The sequence below is a fragment of the Plectropomus leopardus genome, chromosome 12 (genome assembly GCF_008729295.1).
Source record: "Plectropomus leopardus isolate mb chromosome 12, YSFRI_Pleo_2.0, whole genome shotgun sequence".
NCBI classification, from domain to species: Eukaryota; Metazoa; Chordata; class Actinopteri; order Perciformes; family Serranidae; genus Plectropomus; species Plectropomus leopardus.
In genome coordinates, this window is record NC_056474.1 from 20,088,543 (window position 1) to 20,105,099 (window position 16,557).

The 16,557-nt window shown below is 41.6% G+C and overlaps 2 protein-coding genes across 2 annotated transcripts in view; one reads left to right on the forward strand and one right to left on the reverse strand.

Annotated features, from left to right (window-relative positions):
* Nucleotides 1–7,545, reverse strand: part of hs2st1a (heparan sulfate 2-O-sulfotransferase 1a) — a 30,196-nt gene extending 22,651 nt beyond the window's left edge. The window contains exons 1-2 of the mRNA XM_042498082.1: nt 7,278–7,545; nt 6,983–7,156 (exon numbers count right to left, since the gene is read on the reverse strand). Coding sequence (XP_042354016.1) covers nt 6,983–7,106 — 124 coding nt within the window. The 5' untranslated portion in view covers nt 7,107–7,156; nt 7,278–7,545. The remainder of the gene's footprint in view (nt 1–6,982; nt 7,157–7,277) is intronic.
* A 290-nt stretch (nt 7,546–7,835) lies between these two features.
* On the forward strand, nt 7,836–15,653 carry selenof (selenoprotein F). The gene is made up of 5 exons (XM_042498226.1): nt 7,836–7,938; nt 9,374–9,541; nt 12,294–12,357; nt 13,453–13,502; nt 13,713–15,653. The coding sequence occupies exons 1-5, from the start codon at nt 7,891–7,893 to the stop codon at nt 13,842–13,844; spliced, it is 462 nt and encodes a 153-aa protein (XP_042354160.1). The 5' UTR covers nt 7,836–7,890; the 3' UTR covers nt 13,845–15,653.
* Nucleotides 15,654–16,557: the final 904 nt, after the last annotated feature.

Sequence of the window (16,557 nt, forward strand, 5' to 3'; positions counted from 1 at the left end):
AGATCCCCGGGTCCCTCGGCGGCAGAGCACGAGGGTGGGCTCGAGGCTACGAGTGCCTGGCATGACAATCAAAGTCAAATTCAAACCCGAGCCCGGGAGCAACGGGCTGCGGCGACAAATGAATGCTTAAAAGTCTTGCGTCAGCTTTGCAAACACTTTGACAATGAAGGCATGCATCTCCTTCCTTCTTCTGCATTCAACAGCATCTCTCTTCTCTCTCAGAGCTCATCACAGAGCCGCTTGTGTCTGGAACTAAATATCACCACGCAACAGATGGAAATTGAATTCCTTTAATCAGGCTGAGTAACGGCCAGCAGATAAAAGGCGATGATGCTAAGGGGGGGAAAGTCTCTGAATATCTCTCCCGCTGGCTGACACACAACCCTCACACGGCACGCAGGGCACAGAGGTGAAGAGGTTGTTTGCTACTGTTACACAGGCCATGAGGTGACGGTTTTATAAGCAACATTTCTATTTACGCAGCTCCTAACATACCATAAATGCCCTCTACAATTAACCTGCCACCTATGGCTACAACTGATTTTTGAAGCATCAAAAAAGAGCAGAAAACCTGCTCAAAAGCTGGGATTCCTAGAATGAAAACTAAGGTTTTCTCTGTGTTTATGAATAATCTCCCTGAGGAAATAAGTTGAGCATGGCTTGAATCTATAAAAGCAGGTAGCAGAGACAGATGTTACACAAATAATGATGCACTCAACTGCATGATGAACATGCTTTCAGCCAGAAAATGCGGGAATAATAAAAAAAAAAAAATGTTGTTTCGGGACCCCTACTGAAATTGATGGCGCTGTTATCAAAATATTACCCACAATACACCCCACTGGTTTTCTGTTCTTGGTTTTACTGAGCTTATTGTGTCCTCAAGTCTTGAATTTTAATTGATAAGACGTGCCAGCTTTGTACTTAAGAAACAACACAGCTAAATTAATCTGAAAATACAAACAACTGAGAGAGGATATCACATTATTTGACTACATTCACAAGAACAGTCATGCAGATGTCCACATGCAACACAACCGCCAGAATAAAAGTTGGCATTGGATGTTTCTGCGAAACCACAAATACTGTTTATTAAGTTTGTATGTTTAATATGTCGCTCTTGGATATGTTGAAAGTTCATGTTCCACTTTTCAATTTTATGTTACGATAACACTGGTTAACACATGGTTAGGTTTAGGCACAAAAAACACTTGGTAAGGCTTATGAAAACATCATGCTTTGGCTTAAAATATACGGTTGTGACATCACAAACACAACTAAAAATGCCCCAAAGTTTCGTTAAAAATACCTGGTTTGTCGCATCAAACATGTCTTCAAATGTTCCAAACTCATGTTAAAAAAACCTGCTTTTGTCACCACAAACATGAATGGAAATGTCCCAACGCATCATTAAAAATACCTGTTTTGTCAAAGAAAACATGGTTGGAAATGTCCCAAAACTTTTGTTAAAAAAGTAGCCTGTTTGGGCAACAAAAATCCTGGCTGGAAATGCCCCGATTTCTCACTAATATTACCTGCTTTTCGTGCCAAAAACACCGCTGGATATGTCCAGGCATCTTATTAAAAACACCCCGTTTGGGTGCCAAGAACACGTGGAAATATCCAAACATCTCTTTAAAGATGCCCAGTTTTGCCACAATGACGAGGCTGGTCTTGAACATTGATATACTGCTTGGCAGCCATCTTGCCCTGGTCTCACACCATTCACCATCCCCTCATCGTCAAGACAAAACACTCAGCTCATATACATGTGATCGGCGTCACTTTATAAATGTTGATATGATGCGTATGAAACATAGAAATATGATGTAGCTATCCGTGGTTTGCAGAAATGAACACAGCCAACATTTTATTGAGGCAACCGACCTGTCACATGATCCCCTGCATAAAAGCACTCAACTTTTTGGCAGGTAGTAATTATTCAACAAGACATTTTTACTTTTACCTTGACGTGATAATACTTTTCTGTTATTTTAAAAAAGCCACAACATCCCTCTGAACTTGTAGTTGCGGTAAAAAAAGTACGGACTGATTAATCTAATTTTCCACCGACTGATAAGATCTAATCACAGTAGAACCAAACTCTGGCATTTGTCTCCTGTTTGACGTCAATGAAACATTATAGAGGAATGTCAGTCTCAGGCTTCAGAATAATAACATGAAATTCTTTGGAGTGAGCGTCTGAAACCGCCTGAACTGTGCGGCGCTGAATGGCAACCCTGACAGGCAAAGTGGCCCTGAATCCCTGCTCGTGGCTCTCTATTAAAGAAACTTTATTATTCCCATCCATCCGTCCCAGCACAGTTAGTGTGCGTTTCTGTCGACCCAGCCAGCAGCAGTGCTGGTGAGCAGCCGGAGAGAAACACCGGCAGGATAATGGATTGGGCCCACAGCAGGACACACAGCTGCATCGCGGCATGATTGTAATGCAGGAGACTTCTCGGGGAAACCTTGGGACGACGATTAGCTTGGAAGCAAATCACAGCTTGTCTACCCTGCGGGGAGTGTCTAATGGGGGAAATGATTCAACCTGCATGTCAGGCAATAGGATCCCACGCTGTGAAGAGAGGGCGCCGGTCATTTCAACCCGCATAAAGTTAACTGCGAACATGTAAAAACGCAATGCAAGAAGGTGACACATCAAGCCTCTTCTGTTTTTAGAACACAAGAGTCATTCAGTGAGATGTGATTTGGTTTTGGACACCACCTGTCCTTATTGTTACACAGATGGACCTGCAGCAGGCGTACCTGGTAATGTGACTGGCCCTGTGGCTGTCTGTCAGCATCGTGCCTGTGAAAGTCTCAGTCACAACTATTTGGCTATGCAGCACATAATTCAGAGCTCCAGTATACAGACGTCTGCTCAGTCCAGTCATCCATCACAGCGCTTTTTGCCGAGTCAACAGATTCTCGTGGCGGTGGCCAGTCGGGGGAAAGGCCTCTCAGGTTCTGTTTCAGCATCGGGAGAGTGCGTGTCGTTCTCTGTGTGTGTGTGTGTGTGTCTGTGCAGCCCAGGAGAGTTTGCGTTTTTGCTGGGTGTAACATATAGCCCTTAACAGCAGCAGTAAGCCATGTCACAGGCCAATATAGCCATCTATACCACCAGGACACCTGATTGCGCTAACATGTGAAAACTCAGAGGGATACTTTACTCGATTAAGAAGACTGTTTGAGGAATACCTCACACCCCTAAATGGCTATTTGCATATCAATTACAATACTGTATTATACTGAATTTAAATGTGGGTTTTTCTCTCACGAAGAGTCCAAAAACAAAGAAAATTCTTGAAGACTTTCAGTGATTGGGGATTGAATGTGACAACAGAAAAACTAGAACAAAGTATTAGTTTACAAACTCACATAACTTGTGCCATAAAATCCAAGTCTCCTTTATCCAGATGTATGCTCAGAGCTTCCTAAACACATGCATTTCTGCGAAAACACTCATTAATACTGAAAACACTTTATTTTTATATAGTACACCATTTTTGGATTCTTTATTCACCATGGAGGTGTGCAAGAAAAACAAAAGTTGTCTTCCTGAATTAACATAACATGGGGTGAGGTACTGATATACAAATGATCATTTAGAGGTTAAATATTCCTTTGACTATTTTATACATAACTTGGAAAGGAAAACTTCCCAACACAGCCTCATCTTTGAGTCATCTGACCGAGTCTGTTTACACACTAACCTGCAGGACAAACATGCCAAACAAAGAAAAGCAGCAAATATTCACATTTGAAAGCTAGACGTGTGACTTGTTTACATTTTTGCTTGAAAAATGACTAAAACCATTATTTGATTATCAAAATTGTTGCAGATTAATTTTCTCCCAGCTGACTCACTAATGAACTGAATAATGATGTCAGATGTAATCCCAGTAAAAGTAACAGGACATCACTTATCTCAGGCCTGAAAATGTTGTTAGTTATTACTCGATTAGTCTAGAGCTGCAACGATTAGTTGACTGAATAACTGTTTTTTTGGACTGCTGGTTGAATAAAATATACCATTAAAAGAGGGCTCTGGTAAATTACACATGTCATTTTTCACCATTTTCTGACATTTTACTGACTAAACGATCAATTTAGAAAATAAACAATAAAAGTAATAGTTAAAACACTAGTAGTCAATCAGCATACAATGAATCACCAACTAACCTGATAGCAGATCACTCTGTTAAATCTTTTATCCAGTAAAAGTATTTAGGGCTGAAAATATCAGTCCATTCGACTGACAGAAAATTTATTTAACAATTCTGATCATCAGCAGCATCATCTATCTTTTTTTCATGTCTTTATTTAAACAAGCACCATGCATAATAAACAATCTCAAAAGAGAAGAGATGATTCATGCCATGCCATGAATAAACTGCCGATTATTTTCTCGATGAATCATCGGGTCAACAAAACATCAGGAAATAGTCAGACGATAGGTGTCATTTCCAAGAGGCCATGGTGAAGTCATCCAGCTTCCTGTTCAACAGTTACCTGTATTTTGTTTTTTAATCACATTTGCTATGGTAAAAAAAATGAAACAGTGGACAAATTGCTTGAAAATAAAGTTAAACAATTTTATCAATGATCAAAATAATTGCGGGTTAATTTTCGGTCGATTGCTTTTTCAATTAATCAACTAATGATTGCAACAACTCTAAATGATTAGCTTCGCCCACGACAGCTCTGACTTAAAAAAAGCCGACCGTATTAATCAATAATGACAACAATCATCAGTTGCAGGCAGCCCTGAAGCCTCTACAGTCATGATTCACACGACAGGCGTTTTCACTTATTTTGGCTAATTAGACCTCTCCTTATAAAAGTGTGAGTCTGTACAGACTGTGCTTGGCTGACAGCTCCCTGACTCTCCTGTTAGTTTTGTTGCACCTTTATCACTTTTATAAATACATAAACTTTGCTGACTTTGTATCTCCCAGCGTAGAATAACCCAACGTCGCCCTGAGCAGAGGTCTCGTCATCCAGATTAACACCTGTGTGTGTGTGTGTGTGTGTGTCTGAGGGGGGCATTGAAAATAAGCTATAGTTAAAATGTAATAAGCCTTTCACAGCAGGCACTTGTCATAGCACAGGTGGTACTAATAAAACTGACTATGTCTCTGTTCCATTAAGCGTCCCTGTAAGCCGTTTGAATGAGCCAGCACGCACAACACAAGGACTCTGGAAGTGCCTCACCTAAAAGGAATTCACTGCAGCCATTTTTAACATTATTGATCACACCTGTGCTTTTCCTGTGTTAAAATGTCTGCCGTGAAAACTGCCTCTCTTTGGTGCCAGGCTCCTACTCTCACCAAATAAATACAAGAGGGTGGTGTTTGAACCCCTGAGGTATGCAGGCTGCACCCTAAGATTGTCTGCACCGCTCTGCTGTTCCTTAAAAAAAATCCCCACAGTGGAGGCACCAGAGAGATAATCCTGCAATGTCCCAGATCTTTATTGGGAGTGAGCCCCTGATGGGAGCTCGCAATGAGATTTTGAACGCAGCGCCGGCCACGTTTCAATCAGAGGAAAGAGTTTGGGAAAGGGGCAGGAGAGGATTTGCAGCAGGGTGGCGGCGTCCCCATGCATGCAGAATATCACTTAAACTTGCTCTGAGCTAAAAGAGGATTCCTGTTAGTTCTGAGAGCCCTGCAATGTGCTGTGTATTCATCACTGACCACCTCAGATTTCAGTATGACTCCACAACCCACAGCTCCAATGTTACACATCCTGTATTTCCAAATGAGCTGTTGGTTACTTATAGGGTTGCAGCGATATACCAGTTTTAAGGTATACTGTGATATGAAAGTTGACTATTATCATACTGTGTACATTTGCTTATCTAAGATATTGAAAAAAAAGTAACTGAATGGAGAATTTCAACCTTATTTTAGTTGTTTTCAAAAGGGGTTACTCATTATATATATTTTAATTTCAAAATGACTTAAAGTCTTTAATAATAGAATAAAAACTTGTCCAACCAAAACTAACCTTTCTGTTTTCATTCCTTTACAGGTCAGAAATGACAAAAATGCTTCAGATCCAGCTTCTCAAACATACCACTGTGCACAAAACAAACATCACTTTTGGCTTTAGGAAACCGTGATGGGCAATTACAAGTGTTTTCTTACATTTCATTGCATCCAGAAAAATAATTTTCAGATTAACTAATCATGAAATCAATTTAGCTCCGGCTCTGAAGTATCGAAACACGCTCTCCCTCACTGTCACGGGGCAACAGGCTGAAATTAACAGCACCTCCTCAATCTCACACTGCACTCCACAGATGAATATCAGAGTTAGACACTATCTGTGGGCAATAGATTCATACAAACACTCACAAATAATTCACACAAACCCTTGAATGCATGTAAAGTTCTAATGTCAAAAAAGGACCACGTAGTCAACTATTCTGCAAATCAGTTAATCGATTGCATTATTTTCAAGCAGAAATGACAAAAATGCTTCAGTTCCAGCTTCTCAAATGTAAGAATCTGCTGCTGGTTACACAAAACCAAGACAAAGATATCATCTTGGGCATTATGAAACCCTGATGGCCGATTACAAGTGTTTTCTGACATTGCATTGCATCCAAAAAAATAACTGTCTAGAGTATCCAAACACACTCTCACTCACTGCCACAGGGCAACAGGCTGAAATTAGCAGCGCCTCCTCAAAATCACACTGCATTGCACAGATAAGGATCAGAGGTAGACACTATCTGTAGGCAGTAAATTCAGAAAAATACTCGAAATGTGCATGCAAAGATCAGCAGATCATTTAGGATTTCATGACTGTGTGCCATCATCTGAACGCGATGAAGGGCTGCTCTCTCAGCACACTGGCCCAAATGCACAATGCACAGATCTACAGTGACCCAAGACAGAGAGAAAGAGACCTCACACCCAGCCCCTGGAGTGTTGTGACCGGATGTGATCGGGCTGCAGCCCGTTAAACTTACCGAGCTTCCCCCGGGACTCCTCCAGCTTCTGGATCTGGTTCTCCAGGAAGAACATGGCCACTGCGAACGCCAGCAGCGCCAGAAGCTGCAACTTGGGCGGCATCATGACTCTGAGCAGCCCCATCAAATCATCCAGAGAGGGATTTGGTCAGTCCATGCTCAGAGGAGGAGACGCTGAAAACACAACACACAGCGACGACGGTGATTACAAAGAGTGTCTCAGCGTGGCCCTCTCTCCCCCTGTCTGTCTGTGTGTGTGTGTGTGTGTGTCCCACTGTTCAAATCCTCTGGTTACCTCAAATGCGGTGTGTTCATGCTCGGCTCGGTTTATTTCATTAAGTCAGTCTCCAGCGGCTGAGCGTCGTGAAGCCCTAGAGGTCTCTCCGGGGTGTAGGAGCGGTGGTACCAGCCGCTGTCCCCCATGTAGCGCTGTCCTGTCCCATCCACTGTGTGTCCACCGTCGCACCACGGACACACTGTTACTACCACTCAGGTCATTGGATGTATGAACAGTCCACCAGCCGTCTGCGGCTTTCTATTCGTCGAAAATCACTGTCTGTTCACACCGGATTGGACCATTTTCACAAACGTCTCTAAACTTGGACGGAAGATGGCGCAGTTATTTTTCAACCGTTAGAGCAGCGGAGGCGAAGAAGACATTTTGAGTCGACTTTGTAATATGCCACAACTCAAGAAACTAAACATACATTAAAATCACGATGAATTGTTTAAATATTCGTTAACGTTTTTAGATAACTTACAAAATGCACGTTGTATCAGTGAGCGTCGAAAGATTTTAAAAAGAGAAATGATCAGTTATTCGCTTTAACGGTCAGGCGCGACAGGACACCCCCTCCGTTACTAAAGGGGTCCTGAGAGTAGTTCTCGCTAACAAAGCAGCCTCCAAAATGTCGGGAGAGGTGTATCTCCTGTGGCTTCTTTCGCTTTTACAGACGGTGAGTTTTATTAACACTGAAAATATGTTGATGTCGCAGGTTGCAGTAGTGTTTTACGGTGAAAATAAACGGCCGGCGAAGCTGTGAGGTGTCACGATCGGTTTTGTGAGCCGCATCCTGCTAAACCCGGAGCCTCAAAATGACGTGGCTTATCCCCAAATCCCGTGAGCCCTGATGGGAAGTGAATTATCCTCTAAGTCTGTTTAATAGCCGACTGATTTAAATGTTCAGAAAGCACAGCGTGTATCTTAGAAGAAAAGGCCGATGGCGTTTTTAGAAGAGAAAGGTTACGGTAAACCAGGATATCCGGTGTTGTGAATGCATTTGTCCCCCTGAGAATCTGTTCCCTGCTCAGAAAATTGGGTCCTAAACGCCTGAAGCTGGTTTATTTGGAGCTCAAGTTACTGGAAAACCGTATTTGTAAGGAAAGGGTTTATACCTCAGGGTGCTAAAATGATTCCTGCGCAGTCACAGCTAAATATGAGGATGTATGAGGTAATGAAACGACGCTGATTTCCTGATTCCCGAAAGCCGAAGCAGATTCAGTAAAATCCACCTGACAGTCTTTGACCTGCGGTGGCACCGAGGGTTAAAACACAACACCACTTCACAAAACACAACATTTCACAAACAACATCTTTGGAGACACAAAAACAAAACAGCATTTTGGAAAACATGTATAATAAAACATTTATGAAAACGCAACATTTCACATAAAAAATCCACATTTTGAGTCACCATAATTGCCTGTCAGGGAGAAAATCATGAAACATAGTACAGAGCAACATCAGCTCTGTTATTGACTGTGTCACCTGTACATTTTAACTGCACTTTTACTTCCCAAGCAGCAAAGATGAACACACCTTTTTGACTGAAATATCCTGTTAATAAGCCTGCTTGTTTACCCACATTCCTACCAGATTATTAAATCTCCTGTAACCAGGAACTGTGCTGAAATGAACAGAGAACAAATAAATTAACGAAAGTTAATTGAGTCCTATGTCCGTATTTGATGAATCGCTTCAGTTATCATTAAGGGAAAAGGTCAAAGACTTGCTGAGTTTATTCATGAAAGAACCAAACATCACATTATTAGCCTCTCAAAAAGGAAATTCACTTTTTTTCTGTTATTATTTGACAGTGCCATCCTCAAGGGCACCTCGGTAGTGTCCAGGACGCAACATGAGCTGGCACCTCTTAAGATAATTATTCACGCCACCACATGCAAGACACTTGGATGTCATCTGTGTTTGTTTCAGGATTTGATTGCAATTTTTGATCACAAATATCCATAATTTCAGGCTTTCTTATCAGTAACACAATGTTTTTCTTAAATTCTGACACATCTGCATATGAGAAGCAAGCGCTTTATTAAAACTTTGCCTTTTATTTTTTCCTCTCGGTGTGACTCTCATCTCCTCCTTCCTCTCTCCAGCTGTCGGCATACGGTGCCGATCTGTCGTCTGAGGCGTGCAGGGAGCTGGGCTTCTCCAGCAACCTGCTGTGCAGCTCCTGTGACCTGCTCGGGGAGTTCAGCCTCACCAAGCTCCAGCCCGATTGCCGGCAGTGCTGCCAGCAGGAGGCCCAGATGGAAGGGCGCAAGGTAAAGGGGAACAACAGAGCTCCAGGGAGCGGTCAAACAGAAAGTAATTGCCTGTCTAGATTCAGTCACAGAGAGGAGGGCGTTACAAAGACCCTATACAAGCAGTTTCATAGAGGATGGAGAGAGTGTAAACCAGAAACCAGGTTAACAAATGTGCATGCAGTAAAATGATCAAATGAAAAGTGCTTGTTGTTATTTTGTGCAGCATGACTGAGACTTGACAAATGTGATGACGCGTGATAGCGTATTGATTATGGGGTCTTGAGCTGATCTGTTTGCAGTCTCTAGTCGTTTATTGAGCTTCACAGACGACAGACCTCAGGGTGTATAGTAGTAGCACTCAGAGGACGTCTGTGTCAGCACGTGTCACGTTTATTGGCAGGATCACAACCTCCAGCATTTGAACAACCTAGTTTTAGCCTCCCTGTCACTGGCTCTGTTGACACTGTTTGCAGCTGTGCATCAGATCTGAGCTGCCACACACAAACCCTGTCAGTGGCTGTCTGTCTCTGTCCTTCGCTCTGATGTTTGGAGACGAGGCTCCTTAACCTCAGCCTGACACTCCCCACGGGGTCGATATATCAAGTTTCGCAGTAACAGCGAGGAGGTGTTACTGTGCGCTCATTGCTCTGGCGATTACAGCAAATTCAAAAGGAGTCCCTGCTGGGCTCTGACGGATAAACACTGAGTCAAGTGATGGTGGAAAAACAATGTAATTCTTCTTTGATTAAGCAAAGCCCCAGAGCGTGCGTGGTATCCTAGCAACAGCACCTTGGGAAAGTGTAGTGCACACCTCATTACACCTCTTGATGATAACTCTCTCTCAGACAGACACTTAAAGGAAAGATTAGTCCTCTGCTTCCTCACGATTTGAGTGAAAATGTCACTTAGAAGAGCAATCGGCTGTCTCCAGCCGCAGCGAGGGTACCAGTAGAAACGACAGTGTCACTAAGCACATTTTCTCCTCAGACGGCAACAATTATCTGCCTTAAGAATTCTTTCAGTCTCGCAATTGACATCAGTGCTGTGTCATTAAACCCTCTGAGAAATGGCTTATAGCGCTGCCTTGTCGATTAGTAAGATTCACTGCGCACGGAGGGCATTTCAGTTACTCATTTTCAAATGTGTGCTTCTCTGCAGAGCACCTCCTGCATCGCACACCTCAGCTCCCCCGGGTGCCATACAGTATGTCTCTGTAGAGCAGGAAAACCTCCCTGAGAGTCTGTCAGGCCAGCACAGATGACAAAAACGTGAAGAGACCTAATTTCAGGCCCTTTTAGGCCTTGCGTGATAAATTTGGCAATTCTCTATATTTATAATAGTGAGTAAATCCTGTGAACGGAACAAGCTGTGAACTGGTCGTACTTACACGTTTTGCCTGTGGAGCCTAGCACAACAACTCCGTGGATGAAAATAGTCCCCAACAAAAGTGGTTTCTTTCTGTTTGAGCAACGTTTGCTGAAGGCCACAGTGCCGGGCTTATTCAGCCCTGCTTAAGAAATGGAGCTCTCCATCTGTGATCTAAAGGTTTGTGTTTTCAGAAGGAACCAGTGTGACTGCAGCTAAGGGCTGTCAACATGCCGAATTCAGAAAGTATTAAGGGACAGCCTAACACATTGTTAGTTTGGGTGTTTTCATGTTGTCGATAAGGGAATAAATAACATCACCAGCTTTATCCTTTAATCTTGACTCACAGCAAAATTGTTTTTTATGAGTTAGGAGGCTTACAGAATAATTATGTGGTCTTTTTGAAGAATTTGGGTTGAATGATCCAGAATAATCCCCAATTAAGAAAGAGAGAAAATCATCGTGTTTTGGCACTGAACGTCTTCACTTTGGTTTTAAATATCCTTTGTAGGATATCACAAGCTTTTCGATGATAACAGGAACCCACAGAGAGGGCCAAACATGATTGATTTTGACCAGGATCTGTTTTTTTTTTCTCTTCTCAATCTTAAGTCATATCCAATTCTTTTATAAATATCACCATGTTTTAATTTTTTCAGGCTGTAGTGAATATAGTTTCACTCTGCCTTCAAGGTTGTTTGAGTAAGTAGAGGTAAGATGAAGAGAATATGTGGATGGAGAATTTTAGAAATAACACATTTCATGTTTGCTTTTGGTTATGAAGTCACTGATAGAGGGTGGCAGCATCCAAAAATGCCCTAATGAGTCCGGTTAGAGCTGCTTATCATTTGTCTCCTGCTTCCCTGCTCTCAACAGAGTCGTGACTTGTCTGTGATCTGCCATGTGTGGTAAAATGAAAAGCACAGAAATTTAATTTCAGCAGTGCTGGATTGTTTACAGAAAGAAAGGCGAAGGGAGGATGAGGAGCGCATCTTAGCTTTGCATGCGTAATCGAATTTGCTGCGTGAACCAGCCAACCAGGCCATTTACCACTCTCCTTCCTGAGACGGCGAACAGAGCACGGTCCTGAAATACTGCTGTGACACTCCAATTTTCTCTAACTTATTGTATATTGGTGCTGGAGGTTTGATTACAAGTGAGCCCTGCACAAACCGTCATCCATCAGCCCTGCTCCATATGCACAGCCTCACAGTTTAATGACCCCCAAGGAGTCGCCTGGACACGTTTATGAATCGGTCTGCCTGAATCAAATTACTCCTCCAGGCCAGGCGTCGCACCACCAGCAGGGCCGCGGCTCGCTCTGTCTCTGTGTGCGGGCATTGATGTGCGGGGGGAGAAACTCGTCATGGATGAACTGCCTGACATCGTGTCTCTCTGCACACAGCTCTATGCCGGGGCCATCCTCGAGGTGTGTGGATGAAAACTGGGGCGGTTCCCTCAAGTCCAAGGTGAGTTTTATACACTGATGTAGTGGTCGGCGAAATATCGATGAAACCAGATGTAGGTGTGCCTTTTTGTATCTGCAGGACCGTTTAGTTGATCATGAAGCACAAGTGAGACTTGCAATTATTATTCATATATGAACTCACAGCGAATAACTCCTCCTGTGTAACAGAGCAGCTGTAACTTTTTGTTAATTGCTAACCGCTAACTGTTGACTGTAAGTGTCAAATTCCCCCCAAAAAACATCTGAGACAAGCCAGGGGCTTCAAAATAAAAGCACTAGTGGTTCTTCTTTGATGTATTTCATTATAACAATACTTTATTTAACTTTATCATAACTTTACTTTGACTTTATCGAAATAGTACGTTAGTTACGTTTTTTTATAGCAGTTCTTAAACTTTATTGTAATAATGCTTTAATTTAATTATTATACTTATTTTCATCTGATTGTAACAATTCTTAATTGTAACATCGGTGTATTTAGTAGTGAAGTACTGCAGTATTTTTGAGGAGATTTCAAAACATTAAGATGTGTATTGTGGTCTAGCCTAAATTGTCATGATATTATTTATAGGCCATATCGTCCAGCCATACTCAGATATTTATTATTACCTTGTTTTTTGACAGTAACGGCTCCTTCCCGCAGCTGAGCTTGTGCTTTGTGTGACTTTGTGTCCCAATCAATGTGTGAAATGTATCCTCTTGAAATCACTTTTTGCAGTAGGTGGTCTGAAATGCCTTAGGGCAGATTTTCAAACAAACGTTTGAAGTTTTTTTTTTATCCTATGTGTTTTGGGAGTCGACCTCCCATCTCCGCTCACAGTAACATTTGGTTAATTCAGTGTCAGGTTACGCTGATGGAGGTACCGCGGCCCGCCTCAGCGTGGGGGTAGACGTCTGGAGTCTGCACCATATGGCTGTCGTCTGTTTACTTCAGCTGTAGTCATCCTGTGTTTGCAACTGTCTCCGCTGCTGTTAACGCTGCATTCCCGGGAGGCTTTGCAGTTGTCACTAATTACAGACCTCGGTACTAAAATAGAAAGGCTAATTGACTGATTCATTACCCGACATTTGTCTCACTGGTGTTTTATCTCCTCAGCTTTTGTCAGGAGCGAAAAGCCGAAGATGTTCAAGGGTCTTCAGATCAAGGTAAGGATGATGAACTGAGCGCCATCACGGTGACTGGTGTAATCGCATAATTAGACGCAATAAGCTTCAAAAAGAATTTCAAAGAGAAATCAGATTATGTCAATCAGATGACTCAAAAACATTTCTCTGAATATCTTTGAGGGCAAACCTGTCTCTCTAACACCCCTCCTCTTTTTCTCTCGTTCCCACTCACCCCCTCCCACACTGCAGTACGTGAGAGGCTCAGATCCTGTACTAAAGCTTTTGGACGATAACGGGAACATTGCTGAAGAACTCAGCATCCTCAAGTGGAACACAGACAGCGTGGAGGAGTTCCTGAGCGAGAAATTAGATCGGATATAGACTCGTGTATGTTTTTGTCTTAGTCCTTAGTTGAAGGGTTTGTTCACCCAAATTACGATACCTCTGGTCGTTTGCAGGCTTGCAGATATTTTCTGTTTTATGCGCCTGAGATTTCTGCGTCCACCTTCAGGTAAATGGAGTTTTGTTTGTGGCACTCACAGCACTTACATTACTAAATTTAAAACATTCAACAGAAACTTTGCTTTCTAGAAATGGCCAGGCCACTATAGATTAACACAATGATTATGTTTACATAAATTGCACAAAATATTCATTTTTTTTGCCCTTATTCCAAAAAAGACAGTATTCCCACTAAGCTGTTTATTTGACTAATGAAAATGAATATTCCACTGATATCGTTTACATGCTGCCCTGCATACTACAGTTTACGTTAGCCAACTTGATGTTTATCACATCAAAAATAAAGAAAAGTGGAACGGCTGTGCTGCTTGCACAATTCAGCTTTTTTGATGCAAAGATCAGTACATTATCATGATGCAAACGTTTCAAAGTTTTCCTTCAATGTGAAAACAACCTCCCTCTTTTATTCCTTCAACCACCTACTTGAAAAAGTCAGGGTTGTGATATTTGTGCATATCCAAAAACTGTTGAAAGCCAAATATTTATGTTTAAAAGTAGGTATTTTTCTGCTTCCGACCAGAAATTTAAGCTTTCCTTTAAGCTATGCGTCTGTATCCCACAACCCTGCACACTGTTTGTTTGTGTACAATGCACAGAGCTGAGTGCAAACATGCAAGAGGCAATGTGTCACAAAATGGGATTAAAAACCCCAGTTTAGATGTATATTCTGAATGCACTGAATACATGTCCAAAGAATGCTCTTAAATTCGAATAATACCGGCATGTCCCACTTGTCTTAAGGCCTTATTTAAAAAATCCAAACAGCGTCTGTGATTATTGCCATATTCAGAATAATAGTGGAATATCAGTATGCATGTAAACCTAGTCAGTGTCAATAGTTTTCATTGCTAATACCTTCTACTGAAGAAATAGTCCCAATGAAAATTTTGATGCTTTTTGTGAGAATATTTGAAGCAGTAAATAAAAAAAAACAGTGTTTTCAGCACCTCAAACAAAAATACCTCCTTTGTATTTAGGCTGCTGCAGAAATCTAAAAATACAGCTTGAAGATCTTTTAAACATGAGCAAATTAAACAAGAACTGTCTGCATGGCTACAGACTACTAGCAGCTACTAAGGATTTTCTTTTTTTTAATCATTTGGGTGAACAAATTCTTTTAGTTATTTACTAATTTGTACCCAACTTGGCCTTGATACATGGTTGTTAAATCACTATATGACTGTTTTTGTATCTGAAAACCAATTTCTTCTGGATTTTACCAAATAATGTATCTGAGAGTATGAAAAGACATAATGATAATGATCAACATTACAGATTAATCGTGGCTCAAAGTGGATCCATTAAGTTTGAAAAACAATAATGCACATCATGAACTGTTTTGTTGTCTACCTGTGGGAGTTTACATTCCCCTTTTGTCTGTCTGATATTCTTGTATGATTATTTTTTTATAACACTCAACATTGTGACTGACGGGGATTTGTAGTAAGAGTGAATCCCAGTTTCTCTCCAGATGCAGACGTCTTTGCGGGAGGACACACTAGTGAAGACTTCACAGTAAACCAGTGCTGGGATGTGACGTCTGATGTAAATTTGTGTTCTTTGGCTTCTTCTGTTTTGAAGAGAAACTGGATTTATGTTGGATGCTTGTTTTTGAGCGACTGAGATGATGGTTTAAATATGCAACAATAAACAAATTCTCTGATGGTATTTCTGTCAATAGCATTTTTTTTTGTCTAATGTAAAATAGAAGTGTGTAATGACACAATCATCTCTGTCACTGTAGTATATGATCTCAGATGGATTTAAAACTACATGCATCAGTACGTTGACATCTACTGGTCTGAAACAGCATTGCAGCTCAGTGCTGCAACAGGTGGACACCCTGTGCTCCTCTTATTTCTCTATTTTATTCCTCCTTGTGTCCTCCTTTCTCCTGCCTGTGAGCTTTTCATCATGATATTCTTCATATACATAGTTTCTTCTCACAGTGCTAACTATGGATCCACAGATAATATAACACAGCACAGTTACATAGTGAGATGCAACACATAAAAAAATGTCAATGGAAAAAAAGCATCTGACTACTTAAAAGTTTTTCTTAAATTAGGGGTTCGGTGGACATTTGTACCATTCAGTTCGACAGGTGACACAGCTGTGTCATGAGTAGCTGACTTCATTTTAAACAGACACTTTTGAACTTTGGATTTCTCACTTAGTCTAAGACTTTGGGAACCCAAACACTTTGGACGAAGACATGAGGAAAGGAAATGTGTGAAGGAATCAAGACGACAGAGCAGCATGATGAAATGCACCCTTAGAAATCAGTCTCAGTGCACCATCTTCAAGGATGTCTTCTTTCCTAAAATGCATCTTGAGAAGAGGTTTTTCAGAGGGACTATGAGCGGATGTACCAGTGTATCCTCTGCAGACGTCTTTGGTGACGAGACGTTACAGCTGATGATGCAGCCGTGTGTCACCTCATATTTAATTGACATCGCTTTACATGATGGCTTCAAAGCCACTTGGGAGAGACTGAGGCTGCATTTCATTCATCTCTTTTTAATCATATTATTGTATATACCATGATGGATACTGTACATTTTAAATGATG